General features: G+C 37.6%; 1 protein-coding gene across 1 annotated transcript in view; it reads left to right on the forward strand.

The window, feature by feature from the left end:
* LOC111143388 (ST6 N-acetylgalactosaminide alpha-2,6-sialyltransferase 3) overlaps window positions 1–27,778 on the forward strand; it is a 533,116-nt gene that overhangs the window by 326,714 nt on the left and 178,624 nt on the right. Inside the window, exon 3 of the mRNA XM_022497092.1 lies at window positions 15,331–15,740. Coding sequence (XP_022352800.1) covers window positions 15,331–15,740 — 410 coding nt within the window. The remainder of the gene's footprint in view (window positions 1–15,330; window positions 15,741–27,778) is intronic.

The raw sequence follows: 27,778 nt of genomic DNA on the forward strand, positions 1-27,778 counted from the left end.
AGGCAGAGAGAAAGAGAGAGAGAGGGAAGCAGGCTCCCCGCTGATCAGAGAGCCCGATGCGGGACTCGATCCCAGGACCCTGAGATCATGACCTGAGCTGAAGGCAGCGGCCCAACCCACTGAGCCACTCAGGCGCCCCTACATTTTATTTCTAATAGAGTTGTACTATCTTTCAGATAAAAGTTTCTAATTCTCCTCCATATAAATAAGGGTCTAGACTTACTTTTTAAAAGATTCAATTCTTCCAACTCCCCTTTCTTCAAAGCCTGATTTTTTTTTCTCTACTGCTCTGCTTGGTGCTTTAATCCCATATTATTTGGGGTTTTGTGTGTGTGTGTGTTCCATTGGTCTGTTTGTCCATCCTTATGCCTGTTAACATCTTGTTCTTCATCCAAGGGTATCCTAGCTTTTATGGCCCTTTTCAATTCATATGCATGTTAAAGTGAGCTTATAAAATTTGACAAAAGAAATCCTTTGGTATTTAGAATTTTGACTGCGATTACTTTGAATCGGTAGCTCAATCTCAGGACAGGTTACATCTTTACATCATTAAGTTTTCTATTCAATGTGCATGTTATATCTCTTCATATATATAGAGTTACTCTTAAAAGTGTTTATCATTTAAGATCTGTTATTTTCTCCACAGAGGTCTTGCACATCTTTTACTAGATTTATTCCCAGGTGTTCTTTTTTGTGATACAGTTATAAATGATATACTTTTTCAGCTTTCACTGTTGCTGATTTGCTTGAAATACAATTGATTTGTATCTAGCAATCCTACTAAGTCTAATAAAAATGATAACAAATTATATGTGCATTCTTTTATATTATGTCATCTGTGAGTAATTATATTTTTGTTTCTTCTTTTCCATTTCTTATACTTTCATTTTTTTTTTTTCTGCCTTGATGCACTGGTTAGGACTTCAGTATAATATTGCAAAACAATGATGGTAGTAGAAATCATTGTTTTATTTCCAGTTTCCAACATTTTATGATTAAATGTGCAGTACAATGTTGACTGTAGAAGTTTTATTTTGTTTTTGTTTGTGAATGTTGTTAATGTTGTAAATTACATCAATATATCTTTCTCCCCAACCTTTTTATTCTGAAAATTTTGTATGAGTTGCAAGTTTCATTGAATACCATTTTTTACTTGAAATAACAGCCCACAGACACATTATGAATATTGAGATTTAGGTATCTGGCAGACATCATCTTAAAAATGAGTGAAGTGAACCTGTCACTTCAAGAAAATAACAGGCAGCATATTCTACTAATGACAAGAATTGAGCTTTCAAGTCAAAATTAGCATTTTGGAAAACTTATATTTGTCACCATCAGCTTTCTGGTTTTTCAGAACTTAAAGGCTTTTCTGATGAGGTCAGTGATAATATCAATGAATGTGTTTAAAATATACATTTGAAAATTTCAACACATTAAATATCAGCATAACCCATTACACTAATATTTTTCAAAGAGCAGGGTGTGATGTTATAAAATCATATATCACAGTATTAAAGATCAATGAAAAGTATAACATAGACCAGTGGATTCTAATGCAATAGTAGAAAATTTTATTGATATGGCTTCAGGTTCCATATTGTAAATAAAATTTAAGATATCACCATTTGTCAAATTTTGTTATATATTCAAAGAAAAATATCTACAATTACCTCCCTTTCCCTACTACATATCTTTGTGAAGCTGGGTTTTTTTTCTTCTGCTTCAACCAAAAACGTATATTGCAGTGTATTGAAAGCTGAAACAGATACGCAAATCCAGCTATTTTCAATTAAGCTAGACACTAAAGAAATTTGCAAAAATTTAATATAAATAATTCTACTCTTTTCACTATTTCTGTGAAAAATATAGTACTTTTCAGAAAAAACATGGTAACATGACTGGGTATATTATTTTTTAAAAATGAATTGATGTTTTTAAATTTTCTCATTTTCAATTTTGAATATGGTAAATATAGATATATGTTCCAACGCATGTAAACAAACTATCTTTGGAATCCTCAATAATTTTAAGAGTATAAATCGCACCTGAGACCAAAATGTGTGAGAACTACTGCCCTAGAAATAGCACCAGACACCCTAAGCTTATGAAAGTATAATTTTATTTGGCACATTTACCCTCTTCCCATGACAGTGGAAGAACCTCAAAATATTTTAAGTCCATTTATCCCCTTCCAAATTACATGCTCTTTTATGGTAATTTTAATTCTAGAATTTCCTCTTTGCTTTTGTGTTTATGAAGCTTCACTGTGCTATGTTTAGAAGTAGATTTTTATTTATTTTCCCAAGGAGTCATTAGCTTAACCTTTCGAATGTGCGGATTCTAATAAATTGTGTAACATTCTCAGCCATTATCCTCTGTTCTATCTCTCCTACCCTCTGGTATTTCAAAGAAATATGTTAGGTCTTTTTAAGAGTGTTCTTTGTGTCTCTTATCCATTTTTTTTTTTTAAAGATTTTATTTATTGGGACGCCTGGGTGGCTCAGTTGGTTAAGCAGCTGCCTTTGGCTCAGGTCATGATCCCAGCGTCCTGGGATCGAGTCCCACATCGGGCTCTTTGTTCTGCGGGGAGCCCGCTTCTCCCTCTGCCTCTGCTTGCCACTCTGTCTGCCTGTGCTCGCTCTCTCTCTCTCTCTCTCTGACAAATAAATAAATAAAATCTTTAAAAAAAAAAAGATTTTATTTATTTATTTGACAGACAGATCGCAAGTAGGCAGAGAGGCAGGCAGAGAGAGAGGAGGAAGCAGGCTCCCCGCTGAGCAGAGAGCCCGATGCGGGACTCCATTCTAGGACCCTGGGATCATGACCTGAGCCGAAGGCAGAGGCTCTAACCCACTGAGCCACCCAGGCGCCCCTCTTATCCATTTTTTAAAATCTTATGTTTTATTCTGAACATTTGCTTTTATCTTCTTTTTTAAAAAAATTTTTTAAAGATTTTATTTACTTATTAGAGAGAGAGAGAGAGAGAAAGAGCATGATCAGGGGGAAGGAGAAAGGGAAAAGAAGACTCCCCACTGAGCAGGGAGCCCAGACACAGGGCTTAATCCCAGGACCTTGATATCATGACCTGAGACCGAGGCAGACTCTTAACCAACTGAGCGACCCAGCTGTTCTTGCTTTTATCTTCTAATTCACTAATTCTCTTTAAGCTTTGTCTAATTTGTTATTAAAAACATTCATTGGGTTCTTCTTTCAGGTATATATATCAGTTCTAGATCTTTTTTTTTTTTTTTTTTTTTTTTTAGGATTTTACTTATTTATTTCAGACAGAGAGAGAAAGTAGGAGTGGGGGTGAGGGCCAGAGGGAGAAGCAGACTCCCCACTGAGCAGGGAGCCTCACATGGGGCTCAATCCCAGGGTCCTGGGATCATGACCTGAGCTGAAGGCATATGCTTAACCAACTGAGTCACCCAGCACTGCAGTTCTGGAACTTCTAAGTGGTTCGTTTTTACATACACTCTATCACTTTTTATAGTTTTCATTTTCCTGTCAACATTTCACTTGGCTTTTATCTCCTTGAATGTAGTGAACATAGATTGTTTCCATCTATACCTTGTAATTCCATATTTGGAGTTCCTATGGAACTCTTTCTTTTCTCTTTCTTTCTTTCTTTTTTTTTTTTTTTTTAAGATTTTATTTGTTTATTTGACAGAGAGAGAGAGGAAGAGGGAGAGAGAGAGTACAAGCAAGGGGAGCAGCAGAGGGAGAAGGAGAAGCAGGCTACCCACTGAGCAGAGAGCCTAATGTGAGGCTTGATCCCAGGATCCTGGGATCATGACCTGAGCTGAAGGCAGATGCTGAACCGACTGAGCCACCAGGCAATCTGGGATTCTTTCTTTTGGTTTTCTCTATTGATGCTTTGTCTTTTAATATGTCTGGGTTTTAAGATTGTGTGTTGGGCATCATGTTTGAAATTTTATTTGGAACAATAATTTGAGGCCTAGTATGCTATTAACCTTCCTCCAGAAAAGGTTTTTATTGTTGTTTTATTTTTGGGGGTGTTTTGTTTTGTTTTTTGCTTTTTTCAGGAGTCTATGGTTATTAGAAGTTCAGGACTATATAATGCAGTTTCTGAAATTGAAGTTTTCAGAGCTAGCCAATCACATGAAAGAAGATGAAAGATTTTGGTAGATCGGTTTATTTCAAACTTACTGTTACCATACATCTTAGGAGTCCCAGTCCAGAGTAGATGTTGATTTATCCTTTTTGGGCTTTGGAGTCTGATTTCGGCAGAAGCAGAACTCAGCTATTTATTTCAGAGCCACAAATGCCTTGAGGACAAAGCAGCATTTAGTGTTGGTCTACCTCCCCAAGTTCCAGATTTCTCCAGGCTGGCAATTCCTCACTGTCCTAGTAAGTCTTGGATGATCTCAAACCGATTGTTTCTATATTTTTTTCCAGCTCTTCTAGTTATCTGCCATGGAAAGTTTGTCTGAACTTTGTAAGTTAATTTGTTAAATCAGATCTTCTCATGCTGGTGCTTTTTAAAAATAATGAATTTGAATGTCCTTTGTCCTTTGGTTTTGCATTTCTAAACTAGAGTTTATTTCCTGAAGCCTGAGCCAGTTGAAAGCCTACAGAAACCACATTTTTCTCCTTATTCCTAAAATAAGCATAATCTTAGAATTTACAGCATACACATATCTCTCTCTGTCTCCAGTGAATGAACCTAACCCCAGTGAGATTCATGTTTCTTTATCTCCTCCATTTGCTCATTTTGCCTCCATTTCCTCCCACTTACTGCTGGGAATCCATGGTACTAGTGCTCACAATTATTTCTTAGCTATGAACTTTCAGTAGATCACTTGCCTCAATATCCAGCCCTGAATCAAGCTGGTTAGCTTCTTCATTCCTGCCCCTGTGCTCCTGAATAGCACTAGAAAGAATATATAATTGTGCAGCACACTCATCAAAAATCTATAATTTCTAAATTCTTGCTGTGGCCCTACTGGCAATCCTTTTGATTCTTGCTCAAAATAATCTCTTCCTCAGAATTCCATCCCTCTTCTGAAGTTGGTTAACCTTACTTCTAAGTATCCCATCACTCAATAATTAGCCCTTACTTCCTTTTTAGAAATGCAAGAGAATTCCTCAGCAAACTCTAATTGCAGTCCTCTCTTGTAATGTTTCTCCTCTCATTCTTAATTCCTTTTTCCTATCTCAGAGGAAGAAGTGTCTCTGTCTTTTCAAAGGATAACCATTCAACTATACTCTGAGATTATTGACTCCTGTCTTCCCGGGATTCTCATTCCATTCATTGGCCCTTCTCTTTCATTTGCAATCACTCCATCTTCACCGGCTCCTTCCTCTCAAAGTATCCTTTAGCCTAGAAAATGAAACAAGATGGGAAAAAAATTATATTGAACAAACGTTCAGTTTATCACTAGACTTAAATGCTGGCAGAAATTCCACGTGACAATTAAGAAAATTCATAAGGTAACGTGATTTTCTTCTTTACTTCCAAAGCAAATGTTAACCAGAACATACAAAGGACCTCTAATGCTATGTAATTAACATAACTTTGTGGGAAATAAAAGCTCCCATGCTTGGTACTACATGCATACTTCCAATATCTTCTTCATTTGCTCTTCATAGCCTCTGACTTCTTGGGTTCATTTCAGTTGTAAGTGCTGCTCACCAATCTAGTAGTATTCAAGGTTCTAATTGGCAAGATTTACTACCCTAGGATCTTCTCCACATAATACCCCAGGAATTGACCTTTATCATTTTGGTTTTCATCTCTGTAATCAGTCATTATGGTCTCCTTATTTATCATTGCTAATTCCTCTAGGACAACATTTCTCAAAGCTAGATATCTATTGGAATCATCTGCAGAACTTGAAAAAAAAAAAAAAACTTATGTGTGGGTGCCGTCCTCAAGAGTGGTCAGGGGTAGAGTATCACCATTATACATTTTTTTTAAAAGATTTTATTTATTTATTTGACAGACAGAGATCACAAGTAGGCAGAGAGGCAGGCAGAGAGAGAGAGGTGGAGGCAGGCTCCCTGCGGCACAGAGAGCCCGATGTGGGGCTCGATCCCAGGACCCTGGGATCATGACCTGAGCTGAAGGCAGAGGCTTAACCCACTGAGCCACCCAGGCACCCCATCGCCATTATACATTTTTTAAAGCTTTCCTGGTCGTTGTTGAATTAAGTTGAGAACCATGTCCCTAATTGACGTTTTAAGATACCAATATTAAAGCATGAATCAGTGTTCTTTCTTACTTTCTGATATGACACGGGGGTAGAATGTTAGCACTGTGTCCCTGAGTGCATCATCCTGAGAGGAAAATAATCCAGAGGTAAGTTGGCTACAAAATTAGTCTAATTTTGTGACCTTCCAGTGATAATGAAATATGATTTCCTTCCATGATTCCAGCCTGTAGGAGAAAATTCTTAGTTTGAGAAGACTCATTTTTTTGCCTTCTACTCCAGAGAATGCAAGCTGTTTTCCTTTGGCATGCTTACGTGATTATACAGATTAATTTCCCTCAAGGAATTTCCAAATAAAAAGAACACATCATCTATGGCAACTGAGAAACATAGCTTTATGTTGTCTGTTTTAGAATTATTTCTTGACATTAACATTTTTATGTACCCCCATATTAAGTTTTATGCTTAGATGTAATGCCACAGGTAGAAATCAAGGTAAATGCCATATCCCAAATCCACAGAGAATCAGAGCCAAACCATAGGTTATCAAATCTGTCTTTTTATGTGCTATTACTCATAGTGTGTGATTTATATAAACTCCTTTTGAAAGCTGCATTAACTGAAAGATGCTGGTTTGTAAAGGGGCAAGGTAGTACATCTACAGGCTGGCTTGGTTGAACTGTGCTGCTTTCTCTCTAGAACAGTCTTTACAATTCTTTGCTCACAGTTAGAGGTCTGCTGAAAGTGACTCGGTATAGATGAAAACAGCTTGCTTAATCATTCCTGAAACACGGGAAAAATTAAAATACATTTTTTTCTTTGTCAAGCAATAAAAACAATGCCAGATTGTTAATGCCTCTTTTGTACCTTTCACTTGAAAGACCTCAAAAGAACATCAAGGAGAATAAAGGCAAAATCTATTCCCCAATGGCATCATTATACATGTTGAAGCCTCTAAAAACTAAAACTCTAAAGACATTCATGAAGAGTAGAGGAATAAATGACAGCAAACTGAAGAGTGTATCTCTGGAGCTTTGTTCAACTTGCTCTGTTCAAACTCACTCAAATTGGATGATGAAAAGCGAAGATCTCATTTGTTTCAATATTAAAGTAGTAAATTAGTGAGTGGTGAGTTGCTAATTGTCCTGTAAAGCATTTAGGGTGCCAGGAGTGCCCCGTGGCCAATATTTTAAATTGCATTCTTATGATTGAAATGAAAGCAACCATTAGAGGAGTGTAAAACAATGTTTTTAATAATTTAAGCTAGTTCGATTCAAACATGATTTTCATTCTGAAATATTTATCGAAGCTCCTGTTTTTATTTGAGATGAGCAAGTTTCATTTTAGACTTCAAGGCGTCAAATAGAAATTCATGTTCAGTATGGGGCTAGTGTGGGGAAAGAGATTAGCCCTCTCCAGTGTAGTGTTTTATCCCTGGCTGTGTCTGCTTGCTTCTGGGTGCAGAAGTAGCAGGTTTGGTTAAATTTCACTTGAGTTTTTGGTGACCTTTTCTAATCCTGACTGTTTCATAATTTAATGTCTTGACCTTCGTTTTCCATAGAGCCACCTTAGTGATAAATGCAGAGATTTAATAACTAGAACTGGTTGACAGGTGACCTTTCGTATGTGGGCATTTCTCTTTGCTGGGGAAACCACACTGTTTTGCAAGTTTTAATTCTCAGATTTTAATTATCTATTCTATAAGCTCTAATTATCTTGTCTATAAGCTTATTCACAGAGAAAAAAAGGAAAGGTTAAATATTTCATTCTTCTTGCTGATTAAAATGTAAAGTGCTTGGCAGTTGTCCCAATATATCATTCAAAAAAGACAGGGCAATTTGTCAGGTCTTACCCAAAGAAGAGAAAAGGGGAGTTTTCCAGAGTAGTTGGTAAGGAGCGGGATGAAAAAAGTGGCTGTGAGAGCAAGCGGTCTCATTAGCTGGATGAGGATAACTGCGCCCACATGTGTGCACACATGTATGTGTCCGTGTCTGTGTGGTGTGTGTGTGTGTAAACTTGGAGCAGAGAAACAGAAGAGTTCTTTAACTAGATGTGTACTAATCTGAAGAGAAAAGTGACTGCAAAGTAACAAAAGGATAAACTTGCCAATCAGGGTGGGTGACATGTTAGTTTTGTTAATTTTTCCTTTTTAAAAATTTTTTTTAAACCGGGAAAGGATCAGTTGGACATGTCATGGTAAGCTGGTTTCTAGGGTCCACATAAATTCTATTTAAACACAGGAAAATAAAGCTCATTATTAAAATGTCACAGATTCTTAAAAAGAGGTAAAGAGCGAAACTTCTTCCCACCCTCCCCCGTAGGATCAGAGAATATAGGAACTTCTTGATTTCCCTGAGCTTCATTCTTCAGCATTTTTACAAACAAAGTTCATTTTTGTGCCAAATACTCATGCTCCTAATAAAACAAAAATAAAATTTGGCGTGGCTGTAAAAGGACCTATCATAAGGACCTAATCTCCCAATCAGCTAGTATTCTGGAACCTGCATAAGTACAGAGGGAAGAATGACTCATGAGGTGGAGAAAGGCTTGGCAGTCTTGAGCTAACTTTGATTCCCAAGTAGTTGAAAACAACAATGGGGGCTTCTAAACTGAATTTACCTCAAGGAGGTTTTCATGCATGGGGAAATATTCCCTTTAGCCACGGAGAGCAGCTTCTGAAAACATCATCACCTTGTCCTTTTTTTCCCTCAGACATGGATCGTAATCACTTAATCCTTCAGAAAGAAATACAACTCACTGCTGTTATGAAAAAGTTTTGAAAAACAAATTAAGTAAAGATGTGGAGAACAATTTGAGGCTAATAGAGTTGATCATGATTAGTTTATCTTTGACTGAAGTTTCAGCCAGATTTCAAATAAAAAATAAGAAAAAATTTTCTACATAATTTCTTATGCCATGCTAATACCATTACCAGAGAGGAGAGGTTAATTCTGCTCACATGCAAACCTTAATATCCCTGAGGAGCCTCTCATCAATTGAGAAACATTGTCCTCTTTTGACAAAATTCTTGGCCACCAAGATGTTTAAAATCATTAACTTATAATGTAATATCAATAATTTGAGTACAATAGGTGGGTGAGATTTGAGATATTTGCCTAAATGTATATTAGAAATAATGTAAATTAATCATAAATATTTCTTTAATACCTTTCCCTTAGTGCTACGAGTGCCTTTTGTGAGAGATAACATATGCTCCTCTTTTTAACCTGAAAGATGTCTAGTACCCACTGGATATCATGTTCATCTCAATTTCCTCAACTCTATAATGGGAAATTAAAACAATCCAACTTATGAAGAATTTATTATGAGAATGAATGGAATAATGTAATAAAGTGCCTGGCAGGATGAATGGTCCATAATAGATGTTCAATCCTGTTTCTATCAATAAGTTTAATACACTATGCTTAGATGTCTTTCTCATTCTGTTTCTTCCCTTTCTCCCTCTCTCATCCTTTCCCTGTGCCTGAGATGGGAATCAAGTCCTTTTTTCTTATAAGGAAGCGAATGTCATGATTCATTTTAGCAGAGAAAGGACTTGTTTTTCAAAGCAATCCCTAAGGCCTTTAAAATAGTGAATGAATTGACCCTAGTTAATCATGGAACTCTGCTATGCCTCAGAGCTGTGTACTGAGATTAAAAGCTCACACTGATTAGATTTCTAAAATTATTTTATCCTTCACGGTACCTTTCACAGAATAAGTACTAAGTAAAAATTACTTGGTTGTTTAATAGATTTTGCCAAATTCTTAACTTTCCCCAAGCCAAGTGTTCATAACCAGATTTGCAGGTATAGAGTTTGTATCCTTTTACAAGGGAGAAATACCCAAATCAAATACAGTGATCTTACCATTAAAAAAATTTTTTTTCATCATTTTAGACTTTAAGTAAATGGCTGTTTGGAGGCACCTGGGAGGCTCATTTAAGCATCTGCCTTTGTCTCAGTGACATGACAATCCCAGGGTCTTGGGATCGAACCCCAAGTCCGGCTCTCTGCTCAATGGAGAGCCTGCTTCTCCTTCTCCCTCTGCCCCCCACTTGATATTTGTGGGCTTTCTTTTAACAGGGACACAGTTGCCCAGACACAGTTGGCTGAATATTTGTGGCTATCTCAGTTTACAGACACAGCACAAGCCCAGCCAAAACATTTGTCTTGATAATGCTTTGAGTGAACAAGAGAAAAAGATGAAGAGGTCAAGTTTGTTTTTAAGAAAAGAAACAAAAAAATAAGGACAAGTCAACTAAAAAGGAGAATTCAAAATTAAGATAGGACTTGATACAGTGAGCTGGCTAAATCTTTTCCAAAGGTCTCAGAAAATCCAGGGCCTCAATCTGGAAAGAAACTGCTTACTGAGGCAGAACTGAGCCAGTGGAGACATATGGAATACATTTTTGAGCAAGGGCCCCAAGTCAAATAATATAAACGAGTTCAAGAAACAGCAGTACATTTTAACAAAGAAAGCTGAGATCACAAGATGCAGGGATAAAACTAATAAAAGGAACTGAGATAACCAGATAAAAGCAACTCTTGGGTCAAACCGTCTATTTGTGCCTAGGTATTTCTTTTTTATCATGGCTTACCATAGTTTGAAGTGTCTTCAAATGTATAAATGAGTCCCTTGGGCCTTAGCAAGCTCTTGGTGTTACCTGAAGCTTCTGATTATGATTAGGACTGTTGCATTCATCTAGCCTGGCTCTCCCAACGTACTGCAAAATGGTCCCTGCCACCAAGTGGCAAATAGAGCGTGACCATATGCAGCCATGTCTCCTGGTACCTCATTTAGGATGCCAGGCAGCCAGGCAGGCCTGTGGCCAAGCAGGATAGGTACGTGGAAGGCTCTTACAACTCTGGCTATGGTCACAATATATAAAAGAAAGGGACGATTTCAGGGTCACCACCTATCCTGCAAGCCATTACATTCCCAGCCCTCTGCCCAATTCCATATTTGTTACATAAACAAGAGGCAGTGGTTGCCAATGTTTGCCCTCAAGTTGTTAGTCAGCTGCTGACCTCATAATCTGCACAGCTGCAGCCTCCCGATATGTTGTCATGAAACAGATTGTGATGTCTTAATTGATCACTTTCAGAGGTTACAATTGTCAAGTGAAATCAGGATGCTGATTCTTATTAGCTAAATTAAGGCTTGTTACAGCACGACCAGCTAATTCACTCAACGACTAGGAAATCTGATGCGAATCTGTAGATTAGAACACATCTGAGGCTCTTTCTATCTTTTCTCTTTCTGATTTTTTTTTTTTTTTTAATTTGTGGAGGCCATACCCAAAAATGCTTTTATTATGCAGTCAAGCAACTTCTTGGAACAGAAAATAGAATGTAACCTCCCTGTGCCATATGCATCTCGGTGATAAGTTGGAGTGTGTCATATGACACGCACAGTTTAAATCAGGCATTGATTTGCATGACTGTAAGTGGGTTTGGAGGACTCAGCTAAGTGTAATGTAAGTTAGGCCCTGCTGCAAATCGTTTGGCAGGAAGAATATTGTGTTCTTCCTCATTGCCCTGAAAAACTGTGACTCCTAGATGCGTGAAAGTCTTAGATCACAGTCCCATCCCAAGAGGCATTCTCTTATGTCCCCATCTGACTATCAGTGAGGTCTTCTCTATGGTACCACCCACAGAACCTCATTTCCAGTGCCCTAATATACTCACCCACCTCGAGCAGAACTATTCTAACCTGCTGTTCAGAAATCTTACTGTAGCAGGGGTGATGGACAGTCCCTTTGATAGCCAAGTTTTAAGACACTTCATAAATGGCAAGACCCCAGCGGCATGTCCAGTCCATGCCTGAGCCTATGTTGTTTCATGTCCAGCCCTGTTCAAACCCTACATGATTCTAACAGTTCAGTGAATCTCTTTATACAGGAAAAAAGAAACTTCATAAGCAGAACTTTGTGGATGTAACCAGTCAAGTTTTTTCAAAATCCTTCATTTTGACATGAAACAAATGGAAACATTTGTCCATCTAGCGTATTTCACAGGTGAACAATAAAAACTAAAAGAAGTAAAGTTAAATTAACTGAATAACTGCTAGCATCCAAAGTGGGAAACACAAGATGTTCATCAAAGCAATTATACAAAGGGAAAAAATCAGATAATACCCAAATGCCCAACAGTAGGCAATAGGTACATTATGGTATGTCCACATAAGAGAATATTGTATCAGCATTAAAAATATCTCTAAGGAGGGGTGCCTGGGTGTCTCACTTGGTTAAGCCTCCCACTCTTGGTTTCAGCTACGGTCATGATCTCATGGGTCCTAGGATTGAGCCTCGCCTTTGTGCTCCGTGCTCAGTGGGAGTCTGCTTAAAGATTTTCTCCCTCTGTCCCTAGCCCCCAAAACAAATAAATCTTTAAAAAAATACATCTCTAATGACTATTTACTGGCATTATTTAATGATGGGAAATTAGTTGAAAAACCATGGTTGCCAAATTTTATAAATACTATTTTTCAACCTGTCTAATATATCTAAGAGGAGGAGAGTAACATGAAAGATTGTAGCAGTTGTCAAGTGGTGGAAATATGGAGAGTTTTTATTCTTTTTTTTTTCCCCAAGTTTCTACAGTGAGCCCATATTACTTCAATAATCAGGGGAAAAACGTGTTTTAAAGGAGTTTGAGTAGCTGCGGGGGATATAATATTAGCTGCGGGGAGTCTGTGTTCAAAGCATCTCTAATCTAACAGGTCTAGAAAGGAGCTCATTCTCCTCAGCTGATCCTGCTCCTCCTAAAGCCTTTGCCTCCTCATTTAAAGCCAGCTCTAGTCTTCTAGTTGTTTAGGCTAAAAACTGAAGTTATCCTTGATTCTTCCCTATCTCTCAGATTCCACATTTCCTCTTACTGGTCAACCCAATAGGCTTTACCTTCAGAATATGTTCAGCGTGTGGCCAGCATCTTGCTACTTCTTCTGCTACCCTACCTAGTCCAGGCCACTATCATCTCTTGCCATGATTGTGACAGTAGTCTATTCTCCGAGTTTCTACCCTTTTCCTCTTTGTCGTTTTTAACACTGCAGCTAGTGCTTTTAAAATATAATGCAGATCAGCCCCTCCCCTATTCAGAGCCTTCCAAATGCTCCTGAGTAAAAGTGCCTACGTGGTATCTCCCTGGTCATCTCTCTGATCCCAGTACCCTCTGACTCTCCTGAATGCCCTGCCAGGCCACATTGCTCTCCTTGTGTTCCACTCCTACCATGGGGTGGTTGTGGTGGCTTTGATTTCACTTTGCAGGAATACTCCCCACTCTCACCTTCGCGCGCGCACACACACACACACACACACACAAATCCCCATAGCCAGCCCTCTTATTTTCTCCGTTTTTCCTCAAATACCATTGTCTACCAAACCCCAGGCAGACCTTTTCTGATCATTCCACTAACACACACACATAACACACAACACACAACACACACACACATGCATCCTAACCCCCCTTCCTTACTTTAATTTCCTCTATTTAGCACCTGTCTTCACCTAACGTATACTATGCTGATTTATTAATTGCCTTTCTCCTCCCAGTGGAGGAGAAGTTGTATGTAAGCTCTATGAGGTCAGGGGTTTTGGTTAAAATTTTCACAGCTGAATCATCCCCAACCTCTAGAACATGGCATATCATAGTTGCTCAATAACTACTTTGGATTCCTACCATTGATAGGAAAGACATCTTGTGACAGTTGTGTGGTAATTTTACTGATGACTTTTCTGAGGTGCTTGCTCTCTCAATTTACCTACCTAGACTGAACCTGTTTGTGTATTGATAGGTTTCTTCTGGATTGTGTTTCTCTTTCGCCTAAATCAACAATTCTCAATGAATTTGGAAAAGTCCCTTTCTTCCCTAATACTGAGTTCAGTGTTCAGCTTCCTAGTAAATTAGTCTGATTCAGTTGTTCTCACTGCCTAATTTAACCACTGTACTGGGTCCTATAGTCATCCCAGGACTTCTCAGGAGTGGGATTAAAATGAAAAAGACAGACCCTAACAGAGTTTACTGTACAGTGGACAGACATAATTAAACAATAAAATACAACATAACTAATAAAATAAGGGCAGTACTCAGTGTGAGAAGAACTAGACCAATAGGCACAATAAAAACACAGAATCAAATGTTAGATACAAAATGTGGAATCTCATAATAGGAAGATGAGAAAGACGTATATTAACAGAGTGCATTGCTCCTTTAACACTGTTTTAAAAGATAGACTGACTTTTCCTCACGTAGGAGGAAAGTGGCAAAAGGAATTTATTTGGTTTGCCTGGGAGGAAGGAATGTAGGGAATGATGGAAAGAGCAAGGGGTTTAGAGCTAGAAGATCTAGATTTGAATCTGCCACTACAACTTGAATCTATCATCTGCAAGTTCTGGAAGCTGGTGCTTTACCCTCTATGAGTCTCTGTTACCTCATTGGTTTAAAACAAGGAGGGTGGTGGTTAGACCAGCACTAGAGATTATTATCTCTGTACAACCCTTCCCCAAGTTTTTAAAAGAAGCCTTTCATTATCCATCTAAAATAAATAAGAACACAAAGGCCAGTTAACATGGTGATACAGGGAAATTTCTAAGGGTTTTTAATAAAATGTTTGCCCACCTGAGACTTGTCTTCAATAGTTGTTGGTTCTGAACATCTTTTTCAGAACCTCGTCATTTGCTGAATTTTTCATTCATCAACTGCTATGTAACTCTTCATACATACAAGTAAAATACAGAATTGAGGCCTAGATATATTCCCTTTGCATTTCTTTTTTTTAGCCACTGTCTTTATTAAAGAGATCAAATCTTCTCCTATTGCCTTATTTCATTTGAAATTATGGTTTTGAAATGAAAAGTCATTATTTAGCATGGAAAACAAATGACTGTTTTTCCATTTAATTTTAAACAGACACAAGGGGATAGAAATTAAAATTATTTCTTAGCTGTCTGTATTCACTTTTTAAATGGAAGCATGTCCCTACCTTGATAACCTGTGGTAGCTGCTATAGGATTGGTCCGAATATTTCAGAAAATCCCACACTCGGGGACTATACACAACATCTGAATTTAATTTTCTCAGAGGAACTTATTTGGATGGCTGGAACTTACTAATTTACATGTCTCTCCCCTGTCTCATTTCTCTGTTTTTCAGCCTTTGCAACTGGACTGTGACCTTTGCGCCATAGTGTCAAACTCAGGTCAGATGGTTGGCCAGAAGGTGGGGAATGAGATAGATCAGTCATCCTGCATTTGGAGAATGAACAACGCCCCCACCAAGGGCTATGAAGAAGATGTGGGCCGCATGACAATGATTCGGGTTGTGTCCCATACCAGCGTTCCTCTTTTGCTAAAAAACCCTGATTATTTTTTCAAGGAAGCAAATGCTACTATTTATGTTATTTGGGGCCCTTTCCGCAATATGAGGAAAGACGGCAATGGCATCGTTTACAACATGCTGAAAAAGACTGTTGACATCTACCCGAATGCCCAAATTTACGTGACTACTGAGAAGCGCATGAGTTACTGCGATGGCATTTTTAAGAAGGAGACTGGGAAAGACAGGTGAGTCCTCTGAGAGGCAGCCTCATGGTCCTTTATGCTAGCCCCTTGCTGAGTTCTTTTGCCAGCTATCAAATGAATAGAATTATTTTTCAAATTGATTGTTATGTGTTTTTTGACTATTACGATTACTTGATGAGCCAGCAACTAGGCCGCGTTTATTCCTACACTACCTTCTGTTCTCTCCATTTTGATTGGCTTGAGGATCCAAAAAATACTGGATGCTTCCCCAAGATATCTTTAGATTTGTTCTTACTTAGCTCAATTTTCTATCGGTTAAATTGGATGTTAGCCGAGAGGAAGTATACACATTTCTGTTTCAAAACAGAAATGTTAAGGAACTTTAGGACCTAAACTCCTTTGGAAGTTGTGATAAAAATTTACCTGAGACAACAAAACACAGCAGGCTGTTTATTCTCTAATAAGGTTGCGTCGCTTCTCGCATGCAAATGGACCGTATGATCGTGAGCACCATACCTGATATCTAGCAGATATGTTGGTACGTTCAGCAGAATACCATATTGAAATGAGGCATTACTGAAAGTCATCAACAGTGGTTTCTTGAAGAGAAATGAGGAATAAATACCATTCACTCAATTATCCCACAAACCAGTTTGCATTTTTCATTACATCTGTTTTTATTTTTTTTTTCCTGTAGTCTTCTATAAACCACCTTCCCATTTCCTTTTCTTGAGGCCTGCTCACCTTATTTTTCTCCTACTCCTTACATCTCCTGTTTTCTCTCTCTGCTCCCTCTAACCAACCCCCCCTCATTCTCCCATCTGACTCCACTGGCTACCATTTTTTCTTTCTTTTTAGAAAGATAACCAGTATATGGAAGAGAAGTAGAATTATTAGTTTGTATTTCTAGTTCTAATAAATAATTGTTGAAGGAAAATATTGAAGCCAATTGCAAAAGTTTTAAGTTGTGTGTGAATTGTACTTATTCATGTCATACCATGGATAAATTGAGCATTGGCTATAATTCCAATATTAACAATCTGATTTCTATAAAATGTATGTCTTTCACTCTTCAATACTATCAAATCTGAATTTTTAACTACATTAGGGTATGTGCTTGTGGGGGGAAGTTTCTGATATCTCTGGGTATAATTTGTATGCTGTTAATTATTTTAAAATCTTATCTGTCCTGATTCTCCTATTGATAATGTAGGCTGAACATAGCATTTTCTACTTCTGAGCACCCAAAATGCACAGCTTCTAATGTAATGCAAGACAGGAATTGCTGTGATGCTGGTCTTTTCCACTGTTAGAGTTCTCAAGAAGAATCCCAGTGGTTAGATTTGAATCAGTGTAGCAGAAGCTGTCCAAAGAGATAGGCACGAGAGATAAAGGAGTGGGTATGTAGCACAATTCTATATAAATATTTTGACCATCTCAAGGGGTTTGGAAATTTCTGGTCTCTCATTAGCCCAAAGCAATGCAATTAATTAGATATATTTGGTATTTCATTAGTCATAGTCAGCCTTCAGGGTATCCCCCAGTCATAACTATATGCCCTAGAATCATTTGAGGCATCAGAGAAGAGCTCAGCGTGTCGTATGGTTCTATGTATTTATATTATGTTGGCTTTTGCTGTGAGCTTTCAGGGAGACAGTACAGTGTCACAGATGTGTGGATTGTATAGCAAGAATTGGGAGAGAATAGCTTTGGAAGACTCAATTTTCCTACTGGTTGTGATGAGGAAAGCTGTTTGTATAATGGGAAAAATCTTGCTTGATAAAATTAATTTGCAGATATCATTCAATTGGTAAGGTTACCAAAATAAAAAGGGGAGAGGCAAATTGATTTTTTAAATGCTTCCTTCTGTTTTCCTCACTGTGTCTATTCATGTCTGGTTGCAACATGGAGTATTGCAACCAAATTGATAAAGACAACCGTGCTAGTGTTTTAGAAATTAACAGAATGGATGGTTTTGGTGAAATCTGGTTGGATGACAAAAGGTTGACCAAATGGCCTCAATGACCTGTTATCAGCTCTGTGATTTAAATCTGTATCCTAACTTTAGCAATATGAATTTTATTGTTTAAGGATTTCCCATAGTGATCTGTTGTTCTTGGCCAAACCATTTAAGAATGTTTCTTAACTTTTTATGAAGGAAAATGTCAAAATTATAAACTAGAGAGACTAATGGTGTAATGAACCTCTGTATATTTACTGCTCAAGTTGAATAATTATTAACTCATGGCCAATATTGTTTCATCTATATCCCTATACTTTCTTTCTTTCTTTCTTTCTTTTTTTTTAAGATTTTATTTATTTATTTGACAGAAAGAGATCACAAGTAGACGGAGAGGCAGGCAGATAGAGAGAGAGGGAAGCAGGCTCACTGCTGAGCAGAGAGCCCGACACGGGACTCAATCCCAGGACCCTGAGATCATGACCCGAGCTGAAGGCAGTGGCTCAACCCACTGAGCCACCCAGGCGCCCACTTTCTTTCTTTCTTGAAGCAAGTGACAGACATCATATTATTTCATTCATTAACATTTCAGCATGTATCTGTAGAAGATAAAGAAATACAATGTCATTGTCCTACATAAAGACCAGCAATATTTCTTTAATAACATTATATAGTTTTTCAAATTTCTCCAGTAATCTTATTAATATTTTTAAAATTTAACTTGAATTAGGATTAGCATTAAGATACATACATTGCTCAAATCAGGATTAGCCTAAGGTCTGTACGTTACAATTAATTGACATGTCTTCTGTATTTCTCTGAACCTATATCATTCCCCTGCTGTCTATTATTGAAAAAAAAAAAAAACAGTCATTTGTCCGATAGAGTATTCTACAATCTGATTTTTGCTACTTGTCCCCCCATGATGTTTTTTTGTTCATTGGTATTTCTATATTGAGCCTTTCTTTATTAGATTCAGGTCATATTGCTTCTTACTGAGACCAATAGGTGGTATTTCTATCAGCAGGAATACTGTCTAGTTTTCTCTTTTTATGTTGGCAGTCATTAATGATCATTGTCTAAATCCAATAATTCATTAGATGTTGCAAAATGGTGATATTTCATCATTTTTTTCACTTATATTTGTTGAAGCTTTATAAAGAGAAACTTGTCCTCATTAGCCATTTTTTTAAAGAGATAGAAGATAGTACCAATCCTTTTTCTTTACAGGTTCTAAGGCATCAGTCCCATGATATCTGCAAAAGTGACCAGTAAGTTTATTATTATTAATATTTACATATTAACATATTTAGTCCATGAGACTTATGTCTCTATGTTCAAAGTGTCCTATTTTGTGCTAGTGGACTCTCTTCAAATTGGTTTTGGAGTCCTCCTATAAGCCGCTAGTAATTTTGGATAGCTTCTTTGATTCTTGGTATTATAGGATGATTCAGCTCTTCTTGTATGTATTGTGATGCAAACCTGGATCCAGACATTTCTCCAAAGAATTTTGGTCCTTTTAGTATTTAAGAGAGCATAATCTTGGGCTCATTGCTACGAAGCTTGTTTTTGTTTCTTGGTGATTTCATTGGACATAGCTAACATAGAAACAATATATGCTGTATGTATTGTTTAAAGATAAAATCATTATGCCTTCAAACTAAAATTTCCAATTCAGGTTCAGGGCTACCGGGAGCATTTTAATTTTAACTCATGTACCTTATGTGTGTTTCTCCTTTTGCCATATTGGAAATCACAGGTCCTAGAGACACCAAAGTAATTCCTCATCTATTTTATCCCAAAGCCTACACACAACAATCCTAGAGTAAGAACGCACCACATTATTACTGTCAGCATTTTAAGACTGTTTTATGCCAAAGAAGATGTTTTAATGGCAAGCATTTGTGTGGGTCCATGCTCACAAAGTGTGTATTGGATTTGTCATAACAAAAGTTTTAAATATTTTTCTCCAGGGGCACCTGGGTGGCTAAGTTTGTTAAACGACTGACTCTTCATTTCAGCTCAGGTCATGATCTCAGGGTCATGAGATCTCCAAGTGGGGCTCTGTGCTCAGTGAGGAGTCTGCTTTGGATTCTCTCTCTCCTTCTCCTGATTCTCTTTGCCTCTCCCCCTGCACATGTGCTCTCTTTCAAATAAATAAATATATCTTAAAGTAAATACATACATACACACACACACATAACACATTTTTTTTTCTCCTAAGTAAATAAGAGTATGTGTAGTGTATATACCATTGCTGACATGAGGGAGTAAGGAAAAATGGACGTCCATTTAACTTGACTTTTGTTGTGAAGCTACTTTGGTTGATTTTCCTGAACTTACTAGAAATTTTTAGTAAGTGTTCATTTTCATCATTAGGTTTTTAATAGAGAGGTTATGTCACCATTATGATGTATAATTTATAGAATTAAAAAAATTATGTCCCTAGTAGTTAAAATGAATCATGATAGGAAAATGACTACATGGAATTTCTCAAAGAAAAAATTGGCTCTCAGCTTGTGTCTTCAAACTGTTAAAATCCTTGTAAAGAAGTATAAATCCTTTCCCCATTTAAGGTGTGCACCTTTTCGTTGTTTCCAGTGCTTTTTATTTTTGTCTTAAGATATTCTTCACTGAGGAAACACAAAGCAGTAGAAGAAATATATGTAATGTTAAATTTCCTAGAATGAGTTTAGATCAATTCATAAACATATTGGAACGCTTTTTCAAACCAAATGAAATTTAATTGGCTTTCTTATCAGCTACCAACTAAAATTATTTGGCTTGTCAGTTAGAAATAGTGACCCTTGGTGAGTGCTGTGAAGTGTGTAAACCTGGCGATTCACAGACCTGTACCCCTGGGGATAAAAAGATATTATATGTTTAAGAAATAAATAAATTAAAAAAAAAAAAAAAAAAAAGAAATAGTGACCTTGTGGGAAAGGCTGAGAGAACAGAAAGAGAAGGCATCTTGTCCTTTCTCTCTTCATCCTCTGGGGCCTGGTTTTCTCCAGAATTCTAGGTTGTTGAGGCGGCGGTCACCTTTATAGTTTCACTTAACCAAATATTTTTTCTGGAAAACAACCTTCAACAAACCAGAAACCTTTGGAATTAAAGGTCTTATACCCAAAAGAATCTGACCAAAATAGATCTTTTTTTTCCCCCTTTGAATGATTGGTATGCATAAATAATATGAGCCTGCTGACATTTACACATTTACATTAATACATCTTAAGACTGAAATACCCTAGAGGTGATGGAGGGCTGAGAGTGGCACGTGGAATGTGATTAGGTGCCTGGCCATGTACCAACGCAAAAGGAATGTGAACAGCGCTCCTAGAGAAGCAACGGGGACCCAGCGTGAGACATTCTTCTCACCTATAGGCAGGTGGGCAGTGGCAGCTTGCCTCCCACTTTAGAAATACACTGGCAAATGCAAGCACATTATTTAATTAAGTAATAATTGAGAAAGTTACAGTCCCCATTAAAAACGCAAAGCTAATTTAGGGCTGATAAAGGGCCCTGAGCTGCCCTAAATAGGTCTTAATTAGCTGGCACCAATGTGACTCCGCCTTCAGGGATGGGTGAAATTAATGAAAGTTAGCAGCAAATAGATCAATATTTCAAGATGTTACTGCCTCAGGTGCAGAGGACGAGAAGGGAGGGAGTTTCTTTTAAGGATCGTTTAGGAAATAGGGTGCACAAAAGTCACTTTTGGAAAACACTGCCAACATGGCAGACTGATTCATAAATATCAAGATGGCTGTTTAATATTTGCCGGCACGCTCCATCCATTCCTCCTCCATCTTAAGGGGAGAAAAAGAAATCAGTGAGGCGTCATTTCTCACTGCCTTCTGTTGGAGACAGGTTTGTCATCTGGCATGTTTTTAAGTACAGCCTGGGTTTTGCTATTTCAGCTTGGCCATTTTCAAAGTTTCTTATGCTTTAAGGATTAAGTTGACTCATATCCCTTCGGTCTGCAAACCCTTCGTGGTTTCTAGAGTGGGAAGAAGTTTCAAGCCTCCTCACCCTGAGAGTTTGGGAACTCTCTGAGAGTCCCCTGGGTTGGGTTACAAGGCAGGTAAGCTGCCTCAACAAAAGGAGGGCAGCAAGGGGCAAGGGTGAAAACAAAACCAAAATAGAACAAAACGCTGCACGAGCCTGAGAGTCAGCCACAAGGCACTGAAATGTGCCTAATTCACCTAAATTAGCACTATTATTTTACCTGGACTCTGAAAACAAACACTAGTTATTTAGAACTCAGAATAAATAGGCATAACTCCAGGAAATCCTAGACCAACAGGAAATAGGCAAAGTGGAAAAATTCTTGGATGGAAAGGCAGGACACATTATTAAAAACGGTATTTTTCTTTTGTTTTTTTTTTGTTTTTTTTTTTCTTTTTGAAGGTGGTCTTTGCAAATATGGCATCTCAGCATTTTTTCAAGAGCAATGTTGACACACCTCTGTGACAATGAATTAATGTTCCCATCCCAGCTGATATATTTGGCAGGAACAATAAGTTCACATAGCAGTCATGGGCAGACCCATAGGGCTCCTGAGTCAAAAAGTATAATAAGGCACCCAGGGCTCTGTTTTCATACTAACAAGCATTGGGAAACAAGGGACTTCATTTTTCCCATTATTCACGGTGGCATCCAATGACCTACATTAGACCTTTTCTATAGTATACATGGGCTGGAAATTAAAAATTCAATAAAAAAGAGGGAAGAATCTCTTTTAATAATGGGAGAAGGGAAGAGATGTTTGTGATTTATCAAGCTATCAGTACCAACCTGCCTTGTGCTTTAAAACGCATACATTGGGTACCCGTATACACACTGAGTGAAAACTATGATGTACTTGACAAGACAGCTTGGTTGAGGATTAATAGAAGAGAAGCAGCTAAGATTCAGTGACCATATTTTTCAAAGGAAGGCTGTACTGACTATTGGTAGTTGTAGAAATCAAGACTTGCAACCAATCTATTTGGGGAAATAAGTTCTTCTGGGCCTTAGGATATGACTTGACAGAACAGCATAGCCAGATTATACAGTAGAGAAAGAAAGTCACGACAGACGCTTAACGCTGAACATTCCCTCAATATGAAGGCTTTTGAACACTATAAAGGGTGTGAAACTCAAAGACAAATAGGCCTGAAATGAGAAGCCTCTTAGAATATATCTACACTTCTAAACTTTATAAAGGCTTTAAAGATTTTTTAACTTCTTCCCTTGTTGGTTTGTCTGTTTATTTAAAGTCAGGGATGTGTCTCTTAAACTGGTTTACTTTACTCCTATAGTTTGGATTTCTGCTCTCCTTTGATTTTTAATCTCAACCATCTCTGTCTCTCTTCAAGCTGAGGGTAAAATCAAGAAAATTATGAATGGTTTTACACTCTTCCATAAAAAACTTATGAACCAGGAGCAGTCTCCTTCCTTTTTCCTCAATTGTTGCCTGCCTTGACTCTTAAGACAAAGTTGGTTGTTTTGAGACTTTTCATACTATACCGTATCCATCTGGATTACTAGATTTTTAATTGCTTAGACAGTCATTTCAAAGTAAAAATCCTGTCTGAGATATTGTAGGGGCTTTACAAGTGTCTGCTGAATTGAGTTTTTTGCTTCTCTGAAAACAAAAATACGAGAGTTCTTATCAGGTGTGGTATTATTGACCTTCTAAATGGACTTGCCTCCTTGGCTCTTTTTCTCACTAAAGAATGGGTTCTCTAGATCAATACAATACTTTTCTCTTTTTAACACAGTACTTTTTGAACTTTCATGTGCATATAGTGACCTGCTAATGCAGGTGATTTAGAGTGGAGCCTGAGAATTTTCATTTTGAACAAGTTTCCAGGCCACACCAGTGCTGTTAATCTGTAAATGATACTTCAAATTGTGCTATTTTAGATGGCTTTGACTGAAGGGACAAGACAACATCTCATTTTTCCTTGAGCCAGAGGAATGCACAAGTGAAGAATAACTGTTTCCCAAATAGCTTGGTTATCTGCTTATGGTTGAATCCCAGTTTTGTGACTGCTTTGTTTCTGACCGATTAAGCATGGGGCCCATCTTAAGTTGCATCTTAAGTCGTAGGAATTCAATAAGAATTGGGATGCCTGGGTGACGGAGTTGGTTGAGTGTCTGCCTTCAGCTCAGGTCATGATCCCAGGGTCCTGGGGTACAGTCCCAGGAATTACAGTTCCAAGAATTATTTATCTGACCTCACTGTGTTTATTTGTCCTTCTCTCATTGACAACGCACTTGTAAAGGACAGGGACAATGCCCATCTCCATTTTATTCTCCAACTTACCATCATGGTTTGCCACCAAAATACCAAATGTGTTGTTTTCGCTCTACTTCTTTCAGTTAAATGGCCCACGGATATTTCAGGTTTCCTTGAAATGACCTCAGCAATAAGTCATTTTCTTTCTTTTGTCATCACCACTACCCCTGGTCCAGGTTAGGCGTTCTTTGCCTCTCACATGGTGACTACTAACACAGCCTTCACTCTGTGGCTTTGCAGAGACTGTTCCTCTGCCTAAATCGTACTTTCTCCCCATCACCATGCACACAAGTACATCCTTTATGAGCAAATCAGATGTCACCTCTTCCATGAAGCCTTTTATAATATCTCTAATTAGAACTCCTATTTCCTCCTCTGAAAATCAGTGGCGTTTGGACTTTTTTAAAATGGAAATCATCACTCTCTACCATGAATTTTTGCCATTGATGTCTGATCTCTTCAGGTTGTCCATAAACTCTTTGAAGGAATATCAGTTCTTATGTATTTGTTTCCCTAGTAGACATTTGATGGATGAATAAATAAAGAGAAGAGCAAATGAGCAAAAAAAGTAGTACATGATAGTTTTTTTAATTATAAGTTTACAAGTCCCTTTGCCACTTGTTGAAATACTTGTGAATTTCCAAACACTTTTCTTCAATATATAGAGGTCACTGTGATATGAACAAGGCAAGTTCTGGGATTGTGTTTTGATAGAAAAGTTTCCACAGTTCTATTCAGACAGACCACCCCTTGCTCTACTTTACCCAGAGGTTGGCAAATCTATTACCTTCTCTAGGGACCTTGTGACTGGGCGCTGGGTTTTTAATAAGTCACTGACAGAGCCATTCCTCAAATACAGGTTTCCATTTTAGTTTCACGTCCACAGCAAAGCAGGTTCTGAAACTTCACTCTCAATTCTGTTAGCTGTCAGTTGCCTAGTGAAAAAACAGTTGCTAGCACCCAAACCCCAGGTTATACTCTCAGGCTCTAGGAAGCAAATACAACAACCATCCCAGAAGGCAGAGAACAAAAGACCCAAGTAAAGGAGAACTGCTCGGTACCCAACTTTATCTTCTAATACTCTCCCCCAGTACATTTTCTTCTTTGATAACAAAGAAAGTGAATTGCCTTAGTGAAAATTCTTTCTAAAAATTTCATGATGAACATAAAAGAAAAGAAAAGATGGTAGCAGTATCTTCCAACCCACGGCATAAATGGTTAATGAATTTGTACATTGATTTAGAGAATTAGTGAAAGTGTTTTGACATAATTCAGAGCTTGTCACTGTCCCACTCGAAACCCTGGTATAGCCTCCTGTTTTTACACAAGTCTTTACAGTGATTTACCATTACTTTCAGGATGGTCTGGCCCCTTGTTGCCTCACTGACCTTCATTGATTAAACTTCCTTCATGCTCACTTCTCTGGTCCCGCAGACTTCTTAGCTGCACCTCAGACATAGTAGGCATCCTCCCTCCTTCAGCCTCTACTTTAACCTTCTGCTGGACCACCCTTTCTCCCCACCTATTGCATGATTCATTTCATCATCTCCTTCAAGCCTTGGCTCACTTGTCACCTACTCAGTAAGTCTAACATAATGTCACTTAGGATTGAAATCCCACTTCCCATAAACAGCATTCTCACTTATCCTTACCTTATTCTGCCTTTCTTTTTTCCCCTTAGCAGTATTTTACCACTAACATTCTATATAATATGGGTTTTTTTAAATTGTTTATTGTTTGTCTGACTCCCCCACTAGGATAAAAGTTTCTTAAGCCAGAGATCATGATCTATTTCTGTCACTCATAAATCCCAGCCACCTAGAATTGTGTGTGGCTTAGAATACACATTTAATATTTGCTGAATGAATGACCAAGAGAATGGAAAAACAATTAAATAAATAAAGGATTGAGGCAAACCTGGAAAACTTGTCTCAGGGGGTCAACCAAAGTAGCTTAAAAATAAAAAAAGAAAGAAAATACATATGCTCAAAAACTATGCAATGAAAGTAGGAGTAAGGCAGTTTGCTATTCTGCAAAAGGTTAGTAGGAATACGACTCTATTCTAGGAGACCATCATGTCACAGGAATGGTCTGACTGATTTTTTATTTTTCAACATATGGACTGGTTGTTTAAACTGAATTGACCAAATTAGCTAGTTTCTTACTACATAGCAGAAAGAGCAACAATCTTTTGACTCTTACTTGGTTTGGTAGAAAGGCGGGTCCTAAACGTAAGCTGCCATCCCAATCACCAGGAGGGCTGGTTAAAACAGATTGCCAGGCCCATCCTGAGAGTTTCTGAGTTGTTGGATCAGGGGCAAGGCCGTAGAGTGTGTGTTTCTAACAAATTCCCAGGTCATGCTGTTGCTGTTTGTCTAGGACTACCCTTTGAGAACCACTATGGTAGAGAAAGATTCTAAGATACCAGGAATTATATTCAATTATTTGGAAAACATTTAGTCCTATAATCTTTATACTGTTGGGGTAGTGTTATGCACACACCTAAAAATATTTTTATTATGATATTTTTAACGGTGAGAATTTTTTAACCTCCTGCAAAAATCCAACTACAGCTCTGTCGTTGTATTTTTCACTTTCTTAAGATTTTGCTCGTCTGTAATCATGCCAGATGGTGCTGCTCATTAGCTTATGAGGAAGGGATGCTTTATCATTCTAGACAGAGAGACAAATCATTCTGTTCTCTGACTTTGAGTCAAGAATCAACATTTGGGTGTATGCTCGGCCTACTATTTGCTTTATAATTTTGCTCATTAGGTATTTATTACCCTGACAATATATGAGCTAGTCATTATCCCTCTGTCAAGGATTTCTTTCAAATTATATTAAAGTTCATATCGGCACTATTTGACAACTGCCATCATCACGGCTTTACCTCCACTAATATGTCATTTCTCTTTTGCCTAAATTATCTGGGTAAGGTGGTTATCTAGGAAGTATAGCCATAAAATTAAGATGCTGGATAATATTCCATTCTATGACTTAACTGTGTTCCAAGTAGGTAAGGGGGGCAATTGCTATTGCTAATTTGTGAAAAACAATAAAAATTGAGGAGGAAAAAAAAAGGTAACTTGACCCAAATCGTTGCATTCTTTTCATTCATTGTATGTTTTTCTTATGAAGAGAGCAGAGTAAGGAAGGCATATGATTTAAAGAAAAATACTAAAAAACAAAACAAAACTTCAGATACTTAGTGAGATACTGGCAAGGTAAACAGGGACCCTCTTACGCTGGAAGGTGGAGAACTAGTTAGAATTCAAGATCTAAAAAAAATAATAATAATATACCTGAGACATTAAATTATTAGAGGAGAAAACATTTATAATTTTCACTAAAAGGATAATTAAAATTATTATTAGAGAATTCTTGCGAAGACACTGTGACAGGCATATATGTAACAATCTCCTGATATGAACAGTTTATTATTCCTAAGAATGCTTCCCTCTACCATGGTAATACTGAACATGTCAAATTTTCCTGAACTGTTGAGTGAAGAGTGGGAAAAAGAGAAGAGGATATAGTCAAAGATTTTTGGGAGGGGTTGCCAATCTGTCTTCATTCTTCCAGTTGACTGTAGATATTTGACTTTTATGTCTTTTTTAACTAAGATGGTAATATCCTTGTGATGAAATGAATATCCACAGCCTATGTGTATCATTGTGGAGGGGCAAGAGCTCTGAATATAAATGCAAAACAGAAAAGGGTTGCTGCTTCAAGGTGACTTGTTCACGGCCTATTCTGTATTTTTAATGTGTTATGCAGTCCTTAACAAATACAGTTGTGTTTACTTAGGAGTGCGTTATATTTTTTCCCAACAAT

This window comes from Enhydra lutris, unplaced genomic scaffold (genome assembly GCF_002288905.1).
Source record: "Enhydra lutris kenyoni isolate GAN:26980312 unplaced genomic scaffold, ASM228890v2 scaffoldscaffold9, whole genome shotgun sequence".
In the NCBI taxonomy this organism is placed as follows: Eukaryota; Metazoa; Chordata; class Mammalia; order Carnivora; family Mustelidae; genus Enhydra; species Enhydra lutris.